General features: G+C 42.3%; 1 protein-coding gene across 1 annotated transcript in view; it reads right to left on the minus strand.

Moving 5' to 3' along the window:
• The window catches only part of dip2ca (disco-interacting protein 2 homolog Ca), an 837,941-nt gene that overhangs the window by 178,428 nt on the left and 639,134 nt on the right, over positions 1-20,379 (minus strand). Inside the window, exons 11-12 of the mRNA XM_084312140.1 lie at positions 18,603-18,713; positions 232-355 (exon numbers count right to left, since the gene is read on the minus strand). Coding sequence (XP_084168266.1) covers positions 232-355; positions 18,603-18,713 — 235 coding nt within the window. The remainder of the gene's footprint in view (positions 1-231; positions 356-18,602; positions 18,714-20,379) is intronic.

Below are 20,379 nucleotides of genomic sequence, written 5' to 3' on the forward strand. Positions count from 1 at the left end.
ATCAGGCGTCAACATTTTATTTATCATCTGAATTTGGCAACACAAGCTAAATATTCAACTTTAAAGATTAAAGTAAGCCTCTACTCTACAGATATTAAGCTAGTTCCACCTAGTGTCGTATAGTCTCCCCTGAGACGTATTCGTTGCATGGCTCCCTATACCAGACCGCGAAGTCGCGGAACGATTACACAGTACCGTTATACCCCTACTAATAGCTGATGTGTATCTGACCTTTGAACTGTGGGATCTCTCCTGTGGGGCTCTTCGGCAGACCTTTGTGGCAGGCGTCGCTGGTCAGAGCCACAGTCACACCACAGCTACCCAGCAGGAACCCTATCTGCTGACTGCCTGCATCCTGGGGGGGGGGGGGGGGGAGAGAGAGAGAGAGAGAGAGAGAGAGAGAGAGAGAGAGAGAGAGAGAGAGAGAGAGATGGTTAGAGAGAAAGAGAGAGGTGGTTAGAGAGACAGATAGCGAGAGAGAGAGAAAAAAATGTAATTGACATTTTCGTTTTCTAAGCAGATATATACTCGGGATTTCTTTTGGCCAAACCACTGCTGCCTGGGTGCAGTGACTTCATCACCTCAAAAGCCCCGTTTTTCACAAATCAACAGGGCTTTTGAGGTGATGAAATCACTGCACCCAGGCAGCAGTGGTTCGGCAAAAAATGGTTCAGAGTAGGGATGTCCCGATAAATTTGTTTTGCTCCCGATCCAATCCCGATCATGTGATTTTGAGTATCTACCGATACCGATCTTTCCCGATCCGATATAAAACAATATATATTAATAAAAAATAAAACTAAATAAATAATTTTTTTCCCATCCCAATTTCTCACATTACGTACATTCACCCTGAATGTTGACGTTATCCAGGTGAAAAGTTTACTTCATTCAAGCGAGGCATTGCAACCGGAGTAATCTAAAAACTCCAACCTGCTGCTTCATGAGAGCAATGGCGCCATCGTCTGTAAAAATCAGGTGACTGCAAGTTCTGCAACTAGTGGATGTCCCTCATCCTTGACATAAATCATTTGATGTATAATTAAATCAAAGGAAATGCGTTTGTTTTGGCAAAATTCTTCTGCTCTGTATGACAATAAATAAATGAATGATGATATGCAATTTAAAACCAAAACTAAGGCCTCAGTATGAGTTTAAGACGTGAACATGTCCATGTTTGTTAAAAAAAAAAAAAAAAAAATGTATCCCGATCTTCTGAAAATCACGTGATCGGCCCCCGATCCCGATCACGTGATCGGATCGGGACATCCCTAGTTCAGAGTATATATCTGCTTAGAAAACGAAAATGTCTAATTATTTTTTTATTTTTTATTTCTCCACGTGGTAAATACACAGGTCACAACATGTTTACAGGAAAGTTTTGGAGTTGTATTTGGAGTGTATTTTGTGACTGTTGGGAACTAGGCTACACTGGCACACCTACTTCCAGTGAATAACGCTAAGCTAGGCTAACAGTTCCCTACGCCTAATGCATGCACAGAGAAGAAAAGGGTATGTATCTGCTTGTCTAACTCCAGGGTAGATGGCAAATAAGCTAATTTCCCCAAAAGTTTGTGTTCCTTTAAGTACCGAAAAAATGTATGGTTGGGTACCTGTTGTGAAGGGCCAGATTAAAGCTGAGAATCTACATTTATTGTTTATATACCTTGTATATTATTTATATATACACGTTATACCCCTTTAAGCCTGCGTGTAAATCCTAGTAATATTCACTTTCCTTATGGATAATGTCCCCTGACGGCGGCGCCAGGCAGTCTCGCACTCAGACAGGTTCAAGGGCGAGTCTGGGCAAGTCAGGACATGCCCTTGGCAGCGCATTGATTCCGGGCAAGTGGTTAGGTTTGGCACTAGAAGCCACTTAAGTATATATACGGCGGCAGGTGCGAACAGTAGCTGTTCATCAAGTTCGTTCATCCAGTAATGTAGTGAGAAGCAGTTCGTCTAACAGAGCGTTGAGAACCACGTGCGAAGTGAATAGTAAAAGTGTCAGATTTAATGCAGTAACGTCAAGTTCAACTTAGCTTAATGTGAAGTAAAGAGTTGCTAATTATTGTGCGTCGTGCCAACAGCAGTTCGTTCGTGTGCAGCATTGCCCAGCAGTTCGTTCGTTTAGCTAGTGGACCTTAGCCAGTGCGCGTGGACTAAATACATTGGTGCCAGCACACGAGGAGGCCTAGTCGGAGAACCTACTGGACATGTGCATATGGGAACCGACGGCGGCGATTGCAGAACCAGTATTGGTTGGATTATATTGATTGTGGAACGTACTACCTGGAGAAGAGCATCGTTAATATCCACTGTCGTTTGGATTTAACCACCTTGAGGATCTACATTCGGGCTGGCCTCATGGACCGAGGCTAGCTGGCTATCATCATTGCTATCGTGCAATTGGATTACAGTTATTGCTTTGATGCTGACCTTTGGATTACAAGGACTGGATTCTGTACGTGAAACCCCTTCTTCTTCAATTGATCAGACTGAGTATCCGAACATTCCTCTCTCCTCCAGAGCTTACAACTCTGGGAGCAACCCCTTGTCTCCAGCGGTACCAGCGTTGCCCCCTATAATTGCCATCCTACGCCAGGCGGCGTTAGCCTAGTACCCCATCGTAGGAATTATTCTATTCCCACTGACTTCTGCTACTGACTGACTTATGCATATTCTTCGCCATACAAGCGCGACCCTAATTCTCATATCTGTACATTTACTGCATAATAATAAATACCCTCAAATGATATTTCTTTGTCAGTGCCGTGTTATTATGAGTGTCTGCCATATTTAGATGTACTGTCTGGCCAGTAATACTAAGTACATAACTAGCAGTGGTTTAATCTATCACAATCTTTAATACAGTCAGGGTTTTGTAACCCCTCAGTTACAGTACCGATACCGAATTCCAGGAACTGGTCGGTATCGGTTCAAATGTGAACGGTACCCAACCCTAATTCCAGGGCTGGTTGGCATCTCTGTCCGTGTGTTTGGCTCAGACATTGATATAACTTTAGGAGCATATAACTATAGTCTCAGATCTCAACATGTATTTTTGCTGCTTGTGGCAGAGATGGAAAGGCAGCTTTCATGTTATCTGCTCCCTCTGCTTGGAACAGCCTGCAGAAGGACTTGAATTTAAAAGAGTTGATAAAGAGTTGATAACTTCACTTTTAAAACAGACATTGTACAATTTTACGCTACTTCTGTACACTACTGTATATTTTTACTGTATATTTTATATTAGAATGTATATACATAACATAGTAAATGTATATCCCGGACCGTATTTTATTTTATTCTTAGTCTTATTTTTATTCGTATTCGTGACTTTTGCTTTGCCTACCTAAATGTTTACTGTTTACTGTGAGTGATCTGTAGTGCCAAATTTCCCTCAGGATGAATAAAGTATTTCTATTCTATTATCATAACTTTCTTGTCACCTCCATGGGATTATCCTGGTTCAATCAAAATAATAAATAAATAAACCCTCTTCACGTCACTCTCTCTCTCTAGGACTCTCATTGAACATACACCATACATACACCAACAGGTCCAGCGCTGTCTTGGTGCCTTCTTCCTCATTCATTCATCCATCCCTCCATCCTTCCATTCATCTACACATCCATCAAACATCCATCCATCCATCCCTCCATCCATCCCTCCACCCATCCATCCATTCCTCCACCCATCCATCCCTCCACCCATCCATTCCTCCACCCATCCATCCCTCCACCCATCCATCCCTCCACCCACCCATCCATGCCTCCACCTATCCATCCATCCCTCCACCCATACATCCCTCCCTCCCTCCCTCTACCCACCCATCCATCCATCCCCTCCACCCATCCATCCATCGTCTATCCATCCATCCACCCATCCGTCCATCTAGGGGCGACAGTGGATCGGGAGGTAGAGCAGTCGTCTGGTAATATGGAGGTCCCCGGTTCTCCTCACAGCAGCGTGTCGAAGTGTCCTTGAGCAAGACCCTTAACCCCTAACTGCTCTCGATGAGCATGTTGGCACCTTGTATGGTTGCCTCTGCCGTCGGTGTGTTTGAGTGTGAGTGAATGAGTTCAAATGTGAGGAACAAATTGTAAAGTGCCTTTTGTTGTATCCATGTATCCTTCTATCCTATCCTATCTATTTTGTTCAGCATATTTCGGGTCCTACTCATGTAGCCGGGCATACTTTAGATTTAGTTTTCTCACATGGGTTAAACATTAAGAATGTCAACCTCCAGGATTTCCATCTGAGTGACCATAAGTGTATACTTTTTGATGTTTGTTTTAACTCTGATGTGCTCCCTCATAACCAGATGACGCACAGACGTAAAATTAAGCAAAACTCTGCAGATACATTTTCAACATTATTTGACTTTGATGTGCTGTCCAATTTCAATGAGTTAGAGTCCCTTGTGCAGTCTTTTCATGACCAATGTTCCAATATTTTGGACATAGTTGCTCCTTTTAAATCCAGACCTGCCTCCCGTACCAATTCTACTCCCTGGTTCAATTAGTCTATCCGCAGTTTTAGACGTCAGTGTAGAAAGACAGAGCGTTTATGGAAAGCCTCCAAGCTTGAAGTCCACAGGTTACATCTCAAAGAGCTTTTGATCCAGTTTAATGACATGATAAGGGATGCAAGAACTGCATATTTTGCTAATCTAATATCATCCAACAAGGGAAACTAAAGGGTTTTGTTTGAAACAATCAATACTATTGTTGCTCCTGTGCCTCCATGTGTACCTGTATATTCTTATACTGACTGTAATAACTTTTTGAATTATTTTGTGGATGAGGTCAGTGGTGTTAGAGCAGGCATCTGCCCCTCATCCCTTTTGCCAGCCTTCCTACCACTGTCTCTCCTCCTATCACGCTGCTAGACTCGTTCTCTCCAGTCACCTTAGAGCAGGTTTCTATAGTGCTGCACAAAACTAAACCCTCTTTTAATCCCCTTGATGCTGTTCCCTCATCCCTAATTCTAGAGGTCCTTGACTCAATTGGTCCCACAATTCTGTCAATAATTAACCGCTCTCTGGCATCAGGTTCAGTCCCTAGCCATTTTAAACATGCCATAGTTCAACCTCTTTAAAAAAAGGTTAACCTAGAAACCTCTCTTCCTGAGAATTATAGACCAATCTCCAAACTACCTCTGCTGTCCAAGGTGCTGGAGAAAATTGTGGCTGAGCAGCTTCTCATGGTTCTCGAAACCCATAATCTGCATGACTCATTCCAATCAGGCTTTCGGAAAATTCATTCCACCGAAACAGCCCTTCTTAACACTTTCAGAGCCCAAGCTTAATCTTGATTTACCGCTTGAATGCCCATCATCCACTTCAATGTTAGCGTTAATAACGCCTAATCTGGGGGGGCAGGTGGCGCACGGAGATTACGTTCGTCACCAACACCGGGAGACACTAGGATTCGCCTGTTCGAATCCAGCTCCCGGCGTTGCTATCAGCTTGGCTGGCCTCTCACACTGATACAATTGGCTGTATCAGGGGGTGGGAAAGCTGAAGGGTGGGTCCTGGGCGTTGTGGACAGCGACCCCTACAGTTCGGTCGGGGCGCCTGCTCAGCGAAGGTTGGAACTGAGGAGAGATAGTGTGGCCTCCCACACGCTACACTCTCCCCGGTGAGAACCTGCGCGGCCAGGTTGGCCTGCCCCAGGCTGCACATGCGTCGGAGGAAAGCATGTGACAGTCTCCGGTCTCCCGGACCAACAGTAGGGGAAAGTACGCAACAACCAGGAAGGGTGGGATGGGAGAAAAATCGGGAAAAAGGAGGGGAAGAAAGATAAAAAAAAAATCAAAAATAAAATAACGCCTAATCTATGTTTTAAATTATGGCTATGTGTCTAATCTGCCCGTCGCTTATCAATGACTCGTTTTCCAGTCAACATTGTCGAAGCGGATTGTTTTTTTATCGGTTCATTTTCGTTTTATAGCATTTTGAAAAGCCCTCGTTTTCAAGGAAAATATAAATATTCCATGATAATCGCCCTTTACCGGAATATTCTAGAATACACAAAAATGTTGTCATTTTTCGGCCTATTTATGAATCGTTTTCAAATAAACGCTAGATTATCGATAGTATATGTGTACGTATGCATGCTATATAGGCAATCTGAAAAATCGATTCTCTGATTTCCTCAAAGCGATCGCCCACACACACACACATAGGGCGAACACTGAGATATCAGCGAATACAACTCTGATTATCCCAAGACTTGTAAAATAGATTCCTTACCTCAGATCAAATGTTCTCCAAAAAGATCATTCCAATTCCTGATCGCCATTCCAAAAATCGATCGCTTTTATTGATCCAATGCTACATACTGTTGTTATGTATTCCACGCTGTTCTGAGGCTCCACAATGAATCCGATCGGCTCGGGTTACATGCCTGAGAAGTAAAATGTGGATTCCGGATTATTTCATTGAGTCCATTCCAAAAGGGTGCATTACCATCTGGGAGACGATAGGGGGCGGTTTTTTCCACATCTGAGCTCCTACAGGGGCTGCATACCAACGGGAGACTCGGTTGATGAAATATGAATTTAAAACGCTAATTGTCATCGTGGGCATTCAGGCATTGGGCTGATAAAACGTCTTATCACGTTTTGGGCATTGAAAGTGTTAAGGTTACCAATGACATTGTAATGGCTGCAGATGATGGTAAACACTAGGGCTGACCCCTATTAGTCGATTAGTCGACTAATCGGTCGAAAGGAGCCGTAGTCGACTAACCAACCTCTTAGTCGAATAGTAAAAAAAAAAGAAAAAAAAATTATTATATTTGAATTTTTTTTATCATTCTTTCCAAAAGAAAAGAGGCCTAGAAGCGTGGCTAACGCTAATGGCACACATACCAGAGGCTAACTGCCTACAAAAACAGGCACAGAGGCACTGAAAGAGGATTTCACCCATCTAATGAACACACTAGACTAGACAAATATCAAGATGTATCCATCAGTGGACCAATTGCATGCTTTTGCAGAGGACAAGAAGCCTTCAGTCGACTCCTTCAGACATTAAGCACCCCCACAGCCCAAATGGAATGAATTTTTATTATAATTTTTTTTAAATAAAAATAATATTATACTTTATTTTTTTAATTTTAGTCGACCAATAGTCGACTAACGGCACATTTTGGACCTCAGCGCAGCCTTTGACACAGTTGATCATGTCACGTGGTTATGGTGCGTAGGCTCAATGATGTGTTTGGGATCTCTGGGTCGGCACTGAGATGGTTCTCATTAGGGGTGCACCAATATGTCGGGTATCGGTATCGGCCGATAAGTGCCTTGTTGACTGCCATCGGCCTATAAGCTAAAATTTGCAGATGGCAGTGGCCGATAAATATCCGTCAATTTGTGTTGCGTCAAAAAGAAATTCAGTCAAGCGACCTGCACAACGCCGCCCCCACACACACGCTAATGCATCAAAGTTACTTATGATTAACAAAGGCATTCGTTTTGTGGCATTAACGTTATATAGTTACACGTTCAATAACATCAGCATATTATTTACCCGACCATAGCAAGTATTACTCATTCATATCTCTCACTTCCTTCCTTTGCTCAGAGAGCCTGTACTGAATTGTACCCATTCTGCAATCTGTTAATAAAGTTTTCAATCAGACAAATGTATAGAAAAGCTTTTATTATAAAATTCGTTGCAGTAAAATCATTATGCCTCGTTTAGTACTCCTGCGGAGCGCTGGTAATCTACTCGTGGGCCGCGGGGAGCTAACGTTATTAGCTTTGTTGTTGATCTCTCGCGAAAATCAATGGCGGACTTCCCGGAAGTAAAAAGCGAATAAGCGCTTGCCGATTGGTGGTAAGAACAGCAGGAGGTGGGTGCTAGCAGTGTGACGTAATTGGCAGAATCGACTGTCAATCAAAATTGTTCTGTTGTACCTGACACGACACATGCATTTCAAACTCAGATTATGGAGATATTACTGGAGAACATGGAGCTTTGTTTGAGAGAGATACAGTGAGTGCCGTCTCTTAAACTCTTAAAACTCAAACCTTTTTGTCTTTCTAGTCAAGTTTTGAAGATGAAAGCCAGTGGGGTATTGTATGACTCAGACTTCACCAATAATCATGAGCATTATAAAATATATAAAAAACACACATGGCATGATGGAATAATAAATAAATAAACATATTTCTTGATGTTTCCCCCTTTTTTTTATAGATTTCTTTATTGCAGGAAAAGTGATTTGTACATTTACAATTGTCAACATCATACATTTTCCATATTTTGTTCTTTTCTTCCCCTTTCATTTCCCCTTCCCCTCCCTCATACCCACCCCCATCCCCCCCACACATCGAAGTTGTTGAAAACACATCTGCAAAACATCCAAACATACAGCATAGATGCTACTGGGAAAGAAAAACAAAAAACAATAATGCACAAATATTTAGATAAAAAGAAGTAAAGAAAGAACTAAAAACACAGAAAGAAAACTCTCTAGCACGGCTGTGGCTGTGGAAGAAAGTCATCAATGAGATAATTTCACTCTTTCCCCCACCCCTGCCTATAGTATTGTGGTAATTCTTGAGTAGTTTGACCTTCTGCAGCTGCGTCTCCCGTTCCCCTCTCCCTCCCCCAGTTACCCACCCAACCCCCGGGGGTCTCATTCACACCCATACATACCAGGACAGGGAAGGGGGGGGGGGGGGATTAGAAAATAGGAATAAAATAATAATAAAAGATAAGGAAGTGCAGTTAGAGGTGTAAAGTTCTATCCTTTCTTTTTTTTTTTAACTTTGACCAGTCAGCTGGTTCTTTTAGCGTTTATCGCTTTTTCATCGCATTCATACTTGGTCAAGTTCGACCGACAGAAGCAGGCTGAAATGGTTCAGATGGGGGGGAAGACACTCTGGGAAAGGCACGGCTGCCGTCCGGGATTCGAACGCGCTCAGCCCCAGATCCGTGACGAGCACGGTTGTCCACGGCGCTGAAATAGCACTTGCGGTACGTGGTGAGCTACTGGAGCTCCCCAAGTTCTATCCTTTCTAAGTCTCTTCATTGATAGTCAGGGTATCGATGTGTTGCAGAAATGGTTGCCAGGTCACATGGAATGTTTCAAGGGAGCCCTTTAGGGAGAATCTGATTCGCTCAAGCTTAACGCAATGTAGTATCTCATGTATCCATCCGTTGTGAGTGGGTGGGGAAGGGTGTATCCATTTAAAGAGAATAAGTCTCCTAGCGAGGAGGGTAGTGAACGCCACAACTCGTTTTGCAGCCCTAGATGCGATCGAAGGGGTATTCGGGATACCGAAAAAGGCAGTGAGTGGATCAGGGTCTAACGTCACACCCAGGACCCTACTCAGTGTATCAAATATTGCAGTCCAAAACTCTGTGAGTTTGGGGCACGTCCAAAACATGTGCATATAATCGGCTGGAGATTGTTTACATCTATTACACGCATCCGTTCTATCCGGGTATATCTTTGCTAACCTCGCATTGGTGTAGTGAACCCTATGCAGGATCCTACACTGCAGCAAACTTGCACATATAGAGGAAGTGTGTACAAGGTCTAATATATGATCCCATTGTTCATCTGTAATGATAATTCCCAGATCTTCGTCCCATTTGGCTTTTAGGGAGTCTAAGCAAGTTGGGTTCATCCAAAATATTTTATCATATAAAATTGAGACGAGCCCTTTCCGCCCGGTACCGAGCGATAGGAGAGGGTCAGTCCTAGAGTCTGGAGGACGGCCAGGGAATTGTGGGAATTGGTTCTGAACAAAATGTCTGATCTGAAAAAAACGGAAAAGGTGGGAATTTGGGAGACCACATTTTTTTGATAGTTCTGCAAACGACGAGAACACACCTCCGGAGTAGAGGTCATTAATGGTTAGCAAACCTTTGTTCGCCCAGCTTCTGAATACAGGATCAGAACAGGACGGTAAGAATGGGTGATTACGAGAGATTGGAGCTAGCCCCGACGGAGCGTGTAGGCCAAATTGTTTCCTAAACTGATTCCAGATTTTCAAAGTATCCGTTACAATTTGGTTCCGAGCCACCTGTTTAATAGGGATGGAAATGGGTAGTTGGGATGTTGCCACAGACCAGAGTGAGTACTTTGAAGAGGAGACTTCCATCCGAGCCCATTGGGGTTGGTCTTCTTCCTCCCTCCTGGTCCTCCAGTAAAGGAGTTTGTTTATATTGCATGCCCAGTAGTAATAGCGAAGATTGGGCAAAGCCAAAACCCCTTCCGATTTGGGAAGTTGCATGATCGTCCTCTTAATACGTGCTCTTTTGTTACCCCACAGGAATGAACATATAAGTTGATCAATCGAAGTGAAAAAGGCTTTATTAATAAATATTGGTATATGCTGAAAAGCGTATATAAATCAGGGTAAGACCACCATCTTTATCAGGTTAACCCTTCCCAGAAGCGAGAGGGGGAGAGAGGACCATCTCGTCAGATCTAGCTTAAAGCGATCCAGCAGAGGACGGAAATTTTTTGCAAAGAGCTCTGTCTGTGATTTGGCCATAAAAATCCCTAGATATGTGAATCCTTCCGTGGCCCTTTTAAATGGGAAAAGCGATTGAGGAAGCCGTTCCGCAGATGCATTAACAGGTAAATATTCACTTTTCTGGAGATTAAGTTTGTATCCAGAGAGCTGCCTATGTTGTTCTAGAATATCCAGGATAACAGGGATGGACGATGACGGATTGGAGACATAAAGTAGGAGATCGTCGGCATACAATGAGAGTTTATGAACCAGGCCGAACCTCTCAATCCCCTCAAATCTGTCCTCACTGCAAAGCCATATGGCTAAAGGTTCTGCGGCGAGCGCGTAGAGCAAGGGAGAAAGCGGGCATCCTTGAAGAGTGCCGCGATAAAGCGCAAACTGGCCCGACTTGGTACCATTCACATTAACCGAGGCCACCGGGGACGAGTATAGGAGTTTTATCCATGAAATAAAACCCGGTCCCAAACCGAATTTCTCAAGTGTATGGAACAGGTACCTCCATTCCACTCTGTCAAACTCTTTCTCAGCATCCAGGGAGAGTACCATTTCTGGCGCGCCAGTCGTGGTTGTGAAAAGGATATTTAACAGCCTCCTGGTGTTAAAGAAGGATTGCCTATCCATGATGAAACCCGTCTGATCCGGGTCTATCAGGAATGGGACCACCTTCTGAAGACGGCATGAAAGGACCTTAGCCAATATTTTACAATCCACATTAAGGAGGGAGATTGGTCTGTAACTGCTACAAAGGAGAGGGTCTTTACCTTTTTTGAGCAGCAGGGACAGTGACGCCTCTGATAGCATGGGCGGCATTTGGCCCTTTAGAAGGGAGTCATTATATACTCTCAGTAGAAAAGGAGCAACCAACACGGAGTAGGTTTTATAAAATTCTGTAGTATAGCCATCTGGCCCGGGTGATTTGCCACTTTGTAAAGATTTGATTGCCTCAGTCACTTCTTATAGGCATGCCTAACTCTTCAGCTTTATTCGCCTGAGGGTACTTGAGAGACTTGAGGGTGTTTGGGCGATCCCAGTCCTGCTGGGAAGACTCCGACGTGTAAAGTTTGGAATAGTAGTCAGAGAACATTTCAGAAATTTCCGTAGGGTCTGTTGTAGTGACACCTAATTGGGATTTTATCCTGGGAATCAGTCTAGAGGCACTCGCCACTCGTGCTTGGTACGCAAGTAATTTTCCGGCCTTATCCCCCTGCTCGAAAAAACGTTGCTTGGTGTGCAGGAGTAGTCTCTCGATCTTACTAGTTGAGAGCAAATCATATTGTGATTGAAGCTGGAGTCGTTTCTTATATAGAGCAGGAGTTGGTTTAGATGAATACTGGATGTCCAATCGTTTAATCTCATCTGATATACCCGTTAATTTGGATTGTTCCTGCTTCCCAAAATGAGAGGTAAAGGAGATGGCTTGTCCGCGGAGATATGCCTTAAAGGCCTCCCAGAGCATGTCACTGCTAACTTCAGGTGTGTCGTTTATCTCAAAGAAGATTTTTATTTGAGCATGAATAAAATCCTTAAATTCAGGTTCAGATAATAAGTGGGAATTGAATCTCCAAAATTTAGAGGGTGTTCTACCCTGGGGGAAGTTAATTTCAACGGATGTCGGGGCATGATCGGAAATGACTATACTATGGTACTTAGTAGCGACTACATTATGTAGTAGTTTTTCATCTAGTAAAAAGAAGTCTATTCTCAAATACGTGTGGTGGACATGGGAGAAGAAGGAGAAACGTTTATCGGTAGGAAATGTTTCTCTCCAAGGGTCTATAAGGCCAAGCTGTTCCATATGAAATTTTAGGATGCTCGCCGCTTTGGAGATGGTAGTACGTCTATCCGAAGACTTATCCAGTTCTATGTTTTGGACCTGGTTAAAATCTCCTCCGATAATTATGTGATGATCATTAAGGTTAGGTATCGAGGAAAATAAATTAGATACAAATTTATCATTGTCCCAATTTGGTGCATATATTGAGGCCAAAACCACCGGAATGTTCTGCAGCCTGCCCGACACTATAACATATCGTCCGTCAAGATCAGTTAAAATGGTGGAAGGCTCGAAGGGTACATCCCTATGTATAATAATTGCAGCTCCCCTGGCTTTTGTTGAGAATTTAGAATGAAAAACGTGTCCCATCCATGCTCTCTTAATGCGGGGGATATCTGAGGTGCAGATGTGTGTCTCTTGTAAAAAACAAAGGTCACCCTTGAGGTGCCATAGATGGTTAAGTACCTTGTTAGCCTTGATAGTTATTCATCCCTTTGACATTCCATGAGACGAAACGGATGTTCCTGCCCGTCACTGCCATGTTCTGTTAAGTATATACATACCTGAGTTGAAGAGATAAAACATTGGAAGAGAGGAGAAAGGTAGAGGGGGGTAGAGAAATGGTGGGGGGGGGGGGGGTTGACGCACACACATACACCCACACAACCATACACAAACATACTCACCCGGGGGTACATACCTTGGTCCCTAAGGGAACAGCAACAGCCTCTGTACCTCTCCGGATACGTTCCTTCCGGTGGAGACTTCATCCTCACTCCCCTTTTCCCCTCTCTCCCGTTAATTTCGAACAGCCTCCAATATGGTTATGGATAAACTTTTAAATCTGTGTCAAAAGAACATTCGAACAGCCAAAGAAATTAAAAATAAAAACAAAAACAAAAAAGGGGGATGCTTAAATTCAAAAATTAAAGATTGGGATAAAAATGAGAGATATTTGCAACACAACTCGGGGCTCATCCATTAGAGCATGGACGTAAAAGCGATACCAATGACTCCCAATAAGGAGTGTGACCCATAGAAAGTTAAGAGTGAACAAGTAAACCGAGGCGTTCCAGTGCGTGTAGGTCAACCTATAATTCAGTGGACCTGGGCAAAGCCCGCCTCCAGCCTACAACAGCTCGGGGAGTGTCTTTAGCCCCTGCTACCAAGCCCACTAGGGATATAAAGATTGCAAAACCAAAACAGAGTTGAAAAAGAGGTGCCACTCTCTTCTTTTCTTTTTCCCCCCTTTCTCCTTCTGTCTATATAAAAAAAATTATATACATACATTTAAAGAGTAACATAGTAATAAACAGGAGGTATATGCAGTTACAGGGGTTACACGATTCAGGGACCTCACAATGTACCTAAAATATGTATAGAGAGGTAATGTGGTTAGTTACATTCGGCAGTGTTAGAGACCTGTACCTTAAGACAGTCAAATGAAGCGTGTGCAAATTGAGTTGGTTCAGTCAGTACCTTGAGTGCTTCCTGAAACATGCATACAAAACCCCCACTACCCAATAGATACTATCCGGTTTGTTTGTATTAAGACCCTCAGATATTAAGAGGAGCATGTGCACCCTGAATATGCTCACCCTGCCTAGAGAGTCATATGTATATAAATCCATACAAAAGAAAAGACGAATTAAGTTAAGAAAAAAAGGGAAGATTATATACATATATAAAAAATATATTAAAAAAAGGGGGGGGGGCAAAAACAAAAAATACGAAATAGGGAGCAGAAGAAAACGGCATGCAATCATTCACAAGGTCATGGCTATAGCAACCTGGTTGGCATAGGGTTCCTTTTGAAGGAGTCACTCCGATTGAAATAACAATATTCCCCTTCTGAGGCATAGGTGGCCAATCTATAGTGACTGGGCACTATAATATAACCAAGGTCCACAAGTTCAGCCGAACACTCAATACGTCGTAATCATGTCTATTGCTGTTGGTGTTGGTTTCAGCTGGCCCCAAGGTGTCCGTTAGACCTAGGTAAATGGCCTAGTAAATTCAGGCCCAGTCTCTGCGCATTGAGTACTCCTAAAGCATACAAATAGAACCTTCATTATCCTGTCAAACCGGTCCATTCTGTTTATCTAGCAGCCTCTAAAGTCTAAACAGAGGGAACGTCTACAGTTTGAATGAGAGAGAGACACATGTAAAATAAGGGCTATTAAAGAATAATAAAAAAAAGGGAGCTAGAAATACGGGCAAATATAATCTGCGTCCGCTATTTGGGAAACATAACGTTCAGTTTCAGAAGCCAGTCCGCTTAATGTCAATAGCATCTCCCCATGAGGTCTAAGTGTCAGGTCTAATGCGGTCGACCAGTTTAGCCCAACCAATGTCTATAAATTCAGTCTCGCATTCTACATTCATTGTTCATTGATCCCGGCGTCAGGTTAGCTTACCACTGGGTACTCATTGGGTAGCCGTCCACGCTAGGCTAGCTTGGCCTTGAGGTACGCTTCGGCATCGCCAACAGACATGAAGCGTAGTCTGTCACCGCTCTCTTCCATAATCATCAGTTTGGCCGGGTAGTGAAGACTAGGCCTCAGCCCCCGTTTGTAAAGTAGTGCCATCACATCGCGGTACGGTGCTCGCTGTTCCAACACAGCCGGGGTATAATCCTCGTAGAAAGCAATTTGTTGACCGTCGTACTGCATCTCCGCTCTTCTCTTTCTGGCCTCCCGGATCACCCGTTCTTTGGTTTGATAGTTATGGAACCTGATGATAACAGGCCTAGGCTTTTCCCCCTGCTTCGGTTTAGCTGCCAGAGACCTGTGTGCGCGGTCCAATTCTGGAGGGTTAGGGAGGGTCTCTGCCCCAAGAACCTGGGATAAAAGGGTGGCGAAGAAGGATGTTGGTCTCGGGCCCTCAATCTGTTCTGGTAGTCCAATGATCCGAAGGTTGTTACGTCGCCCTCGAGCCTCGAGGTCCTCCGCCTTAGCCTTTAGCATAGCATGGCTAGCCCTCAGATCCCCACATGTAGCCTCTAGCGACGCAATTCTTTCGCTTACAGATTCCGCATTCTCCTCCAGGGACTTGACCCGCTGTCCGTTGTCGGCCACGTCCGTTTTCATTTGGTCAAGTTTATTTTCCAGAGTGGTAATGGCTTTTCTGAACTCGGTGGTCATAGCCTCTTTGTGGCTTTCAAGTAGGGTGGCCAGCCAGGCCTTGCTAAAAGCGTCGTCAGCCTCCTCCTCATTCTGAACATCGCCCCGTTTTGGTCTTGGAGTCTTGGATGTCATCTTTGCGAAGATAAATATTTAGTTAGCTATATCGATACTAGCATATAAACAAGAATTATGAGGGTTTGGAGTCTTAAAAAGTAGAATTTAAAAAAACATGAGGGAGAGAGGGAAAAACGCGTCCTACTCCCTGCTCACCATACCGGAAGTCCCGATGTTTCCTTTTTTAAGTAAGTAAAGAGGCCTATGTTCATATCGGTGAGCACAATTTGTAACACAAAAAGAGAGACGTGTAGCCTATTTATTTATTTAATATTTTATTTATTCATTTGATTATTATTATTTTATTTGTTGCCATGCCTAAAATAATAGTCAAGCATAGGGCTAACACATTTTCATAAATATAATTTTTTGTTATATGGTTATAATAAAAGTTTTTCTATACATTTGTCTGATTGATTGATTGAAAACTTTATTAACAGATTGCAGAATGGGTACAATACAGTACAGCTCAATACAGTGCTAAGACTGGAGGATGAAGATCAGAAAAAGACTTTAGGCTTTTTTACATAAGGGTCCTCCATTTTCAATTCATCAAAAATACAGTCGTTTCATAAAAAAAAAATATATATATATATAGACTTTTTTTTATATATTTTTTTTTACAAATATCGGTATCAGTATCGGTATCGGCCGATTGTGTTAGTTGAACAATCGGTATCGGCCGCAAATTTTCATATCGGTGCATCCCTAGTTCTCATCTTACCTAGCTGATAGAAGCTTTTCTGTGTCAGGGGGTCAGTTCATGTCCGACTCTACCCCACTGGCTAGGGCCAATACTGTTCTCCCTATATATGTTTCCCCTAAACCAGATTATTAAACGTTTTAATGGAATATTTTATAAATTTTATGCGGATGACATCCAATTGTATTGTTCTTTTAAGCCCAGTGAGTGTAATAGTTTTTTCATTATTAATGAATGCATCAATGCCATCAAGAGCTGGATGGCTGACAATTTCCTTCAGCTTAATGCAAGTAAGACAGAAGCCCTCGTTATTGCTCCCGACCACATCATCCCCATTATAAAAAATTGTATTGGATCTCTAGGTCAGTGTGTCAAACCTCATGTGAGGAACTTAGGTGTAATTTTTAACAGCCATGTCAACCAGCTCACACGGTCATGTTTTTATCAGCTCAGAAACATTGCCAAATTAAGATTTGTTGTTTCTAGAGCTGAAATGGAAATGATCATCCATGCTTTTATTTCATCACGCCTGGACTATTGCAATTAAATTTGTACCTGTCTGGATAAATCTGTGCTAAACCGCTTGCAAATCATTCAAAATGCAGCGGCAAGGCTTTTAACTGGTACAAGTAGGCGTGCCCACATCACCCCCATTTTATCCACTCTACATTGCCTCCCCATTAATTATCGTGTCCATTTTAAAATTCTTGTTTGAACTTTTAAAGCCCTCCTTTTTATTTACTGCGCCCCTACTCCCCCAGTCGTGCACTTAGGTCCTCCCACCAAAATCTCCTGGTTGTCCCACGGACCCGGTTAATAACAAAAGGTGATCGGTCCTTCCAATTTATGGCCCCTACCCTTTGGAACACCCTCCCCTTTATATGCGTTCACTTGACTCCCTATCCACTTTTAACAGTTTGAGTGCCAGCCATTTAACATTGGAAACCCTGTTGAATGCCAGCACCCACTTCAATGATAGCGTTGTGAATGCATAATCTCTCTCCTAAATGTGTCTAATCTGCCTGTCGTTTATCAATGACTTGTTTGCAGTCAACATTGTCGAAACGGATTGTTTTTTTATCGGTTCATTTGAGTTTTATAGCATTTTGAAAAGCCCTCGTTTTCAAGGAAAATATATAGATTCCGTGAAAAACGGCATTTACTGGAATATTCTAGAATACACAAAAACGTTGTAATTTTTCTGCCTATTAAATAGGCAGAAAAATTACAAAACGATTGAAAATTGAAAACGATTCATAAATTTTATGAATCGTTTTCAAATAAACGCTAGATTATCGATAGTATATGTGTACTTATGCACGCTATAGAGGCGGGCTGAAAAATCGATTCTCTCATTTTCTCATCAGGAATCACCGCGCACACACACACATGCATAGGGCAAAAGCTTATATCTCCGTGAAAACAGGTCTGATTATCCTAAGACTAGTCAAATAAATTCCTTACCTGAAATCAGATGTTATCCAAAAAGATTATTCCAATTCCTGATCGCCATTCCAAATATCGATCACGCTTATTGATTATAGCGTTGGTACTGTAAATACATAATCCACGCTGTTCTGAGGGCCGGCGATCACTTGGTCTCTTCAGTTGGCTTGACGGAAAAGTAAAATGAGGAAACTGACCACTCCCCCTGCATCAGTCTAAAGTAATGGGGTGCAGTACCACAGGGAGAGACGATAGGGGGCGGTATCTTCCCAATTGAGCTCAGAGAGATTCTGCAGCACTAACCCGAGGCTCGATTGATGAAATATGAATTCAAATCGCCAATAAAAAAGAAAATGGCAAACGGACGCTATATAGCGTCGGGGGCACTCAACGGTCGGCATGAACTAACGACAAAACACGTCCGTGGCATCCAAAGTGTTAAGGAACAGTTGAAAACGTTTTTATTCAGACAGGCTTTTAATTCATTTGAATTCATTCCTGGTTGTATACTTTATTTATTTATAATTGTTGTTTTGTTTTTAGGACTGACATTTATGTTGCACTCATATTTAGTTATTTAATTAACTTATGTTATGCCTATGCTTACGATGTGTCAGAATTGTTTTATGTGTAGTGCGTTCATCTCTATGTAACTGTTGCTATGTTTTACTTCTGTGAAGCACTTTGTGATTTTATCTGTGAAAGGTGCTATACAAATAAAGTTTACTTACTTACTTACTATCCATCCACCAAAGATCCATCAATTCATCCATCCATCCATTCAACAATCAAACATCCATCTAACAATCAAACATCCATCCATCCAATAATCAATAATCAAACCATCAATCTGTCTTTCCATCCCTCCATCCATCAATCTGTCTATCCATCCATCCATGCATCCCTCCATCATCAGTACCATGTGACTGCGTACCTTCCTGGTGAGCGGTACCTCTATCGGCACAGGGACGATCTCGGCCAGCAGGCAGCCGTAGAAGGCGCTCATGAAGGCTGCGGGGTCATTGTTAGGAAACACCAGAGCCACCTGGAGACAGAAAGTAGGTTAACATCACAGGAGGTGGAGGGGCAGTGGATTTCAGAATGTTTCAGATGTACAAAATATAACACTACAAGTCAGGCACGTGCAGAGGGGGGGGGGGGGGGGGGGGGGCTTAGGGTGCCCAAGCACTTGCCCATGTGCCCCTTGAAGTGCCTTTTTTGGCAAGGCTTTTTATAAAAAGAAATAATATTTTTTTTATTATTATTATAATTTTTTGGTAAAGAGCAATGACCATGGTCCTCATCAAGAATAATCTTTCTAATATTATAAATAAATAATAAATAAATATTTGAATGCCTGTGTCTGGGGTGCATGGTTATGTTGCATGACGTGTCGCCTTCCCTCTTGGAATGACGGGCCCATTAGCCAATAGAGATCTATAATACATTTAGATGAATCCAAAACTATTCTAAGACATAATCATATAGTATGATGCAGTTTGTTGTAAGATTCTGTGTTACATTCTCTGAATATTGTTTGCTAATGCTATAGTTTGGCTGGTTACGTTACGCTGTAGTTGGTGTTCTAACATTTTGATACATGTGCCCTTTTTAAAATGTTAGCACCTGCCCCTCTAAAGATCTCTGCACGGCCCTGCTACAAGTTGCTCAGAGCCTCAAATGCTGTGCAAGGTAGTATTTACAATTCAATTTAAATTCAGTTAAAGTGAAACTCATTAGTGAGAGAGGATCAGTTCTCGACAATTCCCTTATAGTCTGGATATAAATATAAGAACAGACAGAATAAAAGATTTAAAATGTTTTAAATACTGAGAGAAGATTCACATCCTGAGTCGTTTTAATTGAGAGTGAGATAGTGTTGGTTTCTGAGTTAGCCATCAGGTCAGCCTCCTACAAACATCCTTATCTCTTAGGATGCCATTTTGGATCAAACGTAGGGTCCAGTTGCATGTTGTTAGTGATGATAATAGTGAGAGGGCTAAGTGCTGCTAATAGCTCCCATATTGGGCCAGGCTGAAAGGCCATGTGGAGTTGAAAGCTAAGCTAAGTGCACCTTTAGAGAACTGGGACGTGGTTTAATGATGCGTTTACGCGGCTAATAACGACATGGCAGGATCATGTTTAAAGTGTCTCTGGTTTCATGGGACATGATATGGGACAGTGAGAGTTTGGAGTGGGTAGTGGTGGGTGACATAAACATAGGCTTCTGTGTGTTTATGTCTGCTTTGTTTACTTATATATTATGATCCATATATCATATTTACTTAGGGTCAATTTAACCCTTTGCACTGAATAACTGTTTAAGTAAAGTTTGACATTAACTACTGTAAATAACTATGAATGAACACAACACTCCAACTTACCATCTTTAGATAATAAAGTACTCAACATCTACTGTCTTTAACTATGAATGAACACAAAACTAACTTACCATCTTTAAATAATAAAGTACTCAATCTCTACTGTCTTTAACTATGAATGAACACAACACTCTAACTTACCATCTTTAAATAATAAAGTACTCAATCTCTACTGTCTTTAACACTTTAATCGCCATGGGTTAAATTCATAATTTACCATCCCTCGCCAGCTCTATTTGTCTATGGAGAAGTTCCCCTTCTTTGCAGGCCTATAACTTCTATTGCTAAACTGCCATTATTATGGCCCATTCAATGTCCTATATGTATTGT

The sequence above is a fragment of the Notolepis coatsorum genome (assembly GCF_963971535.1).
Source record: "Notolepis coatsorum genome assembly, chromosome: 4".
Classification (NCBI taxonomy): domain Eukaryota; kingdom Metazoa; phylum Chordata; class Actinopteri; order Aulopiformes; family Paralepididae; genus Notolepis; species Notolepis coatsorum.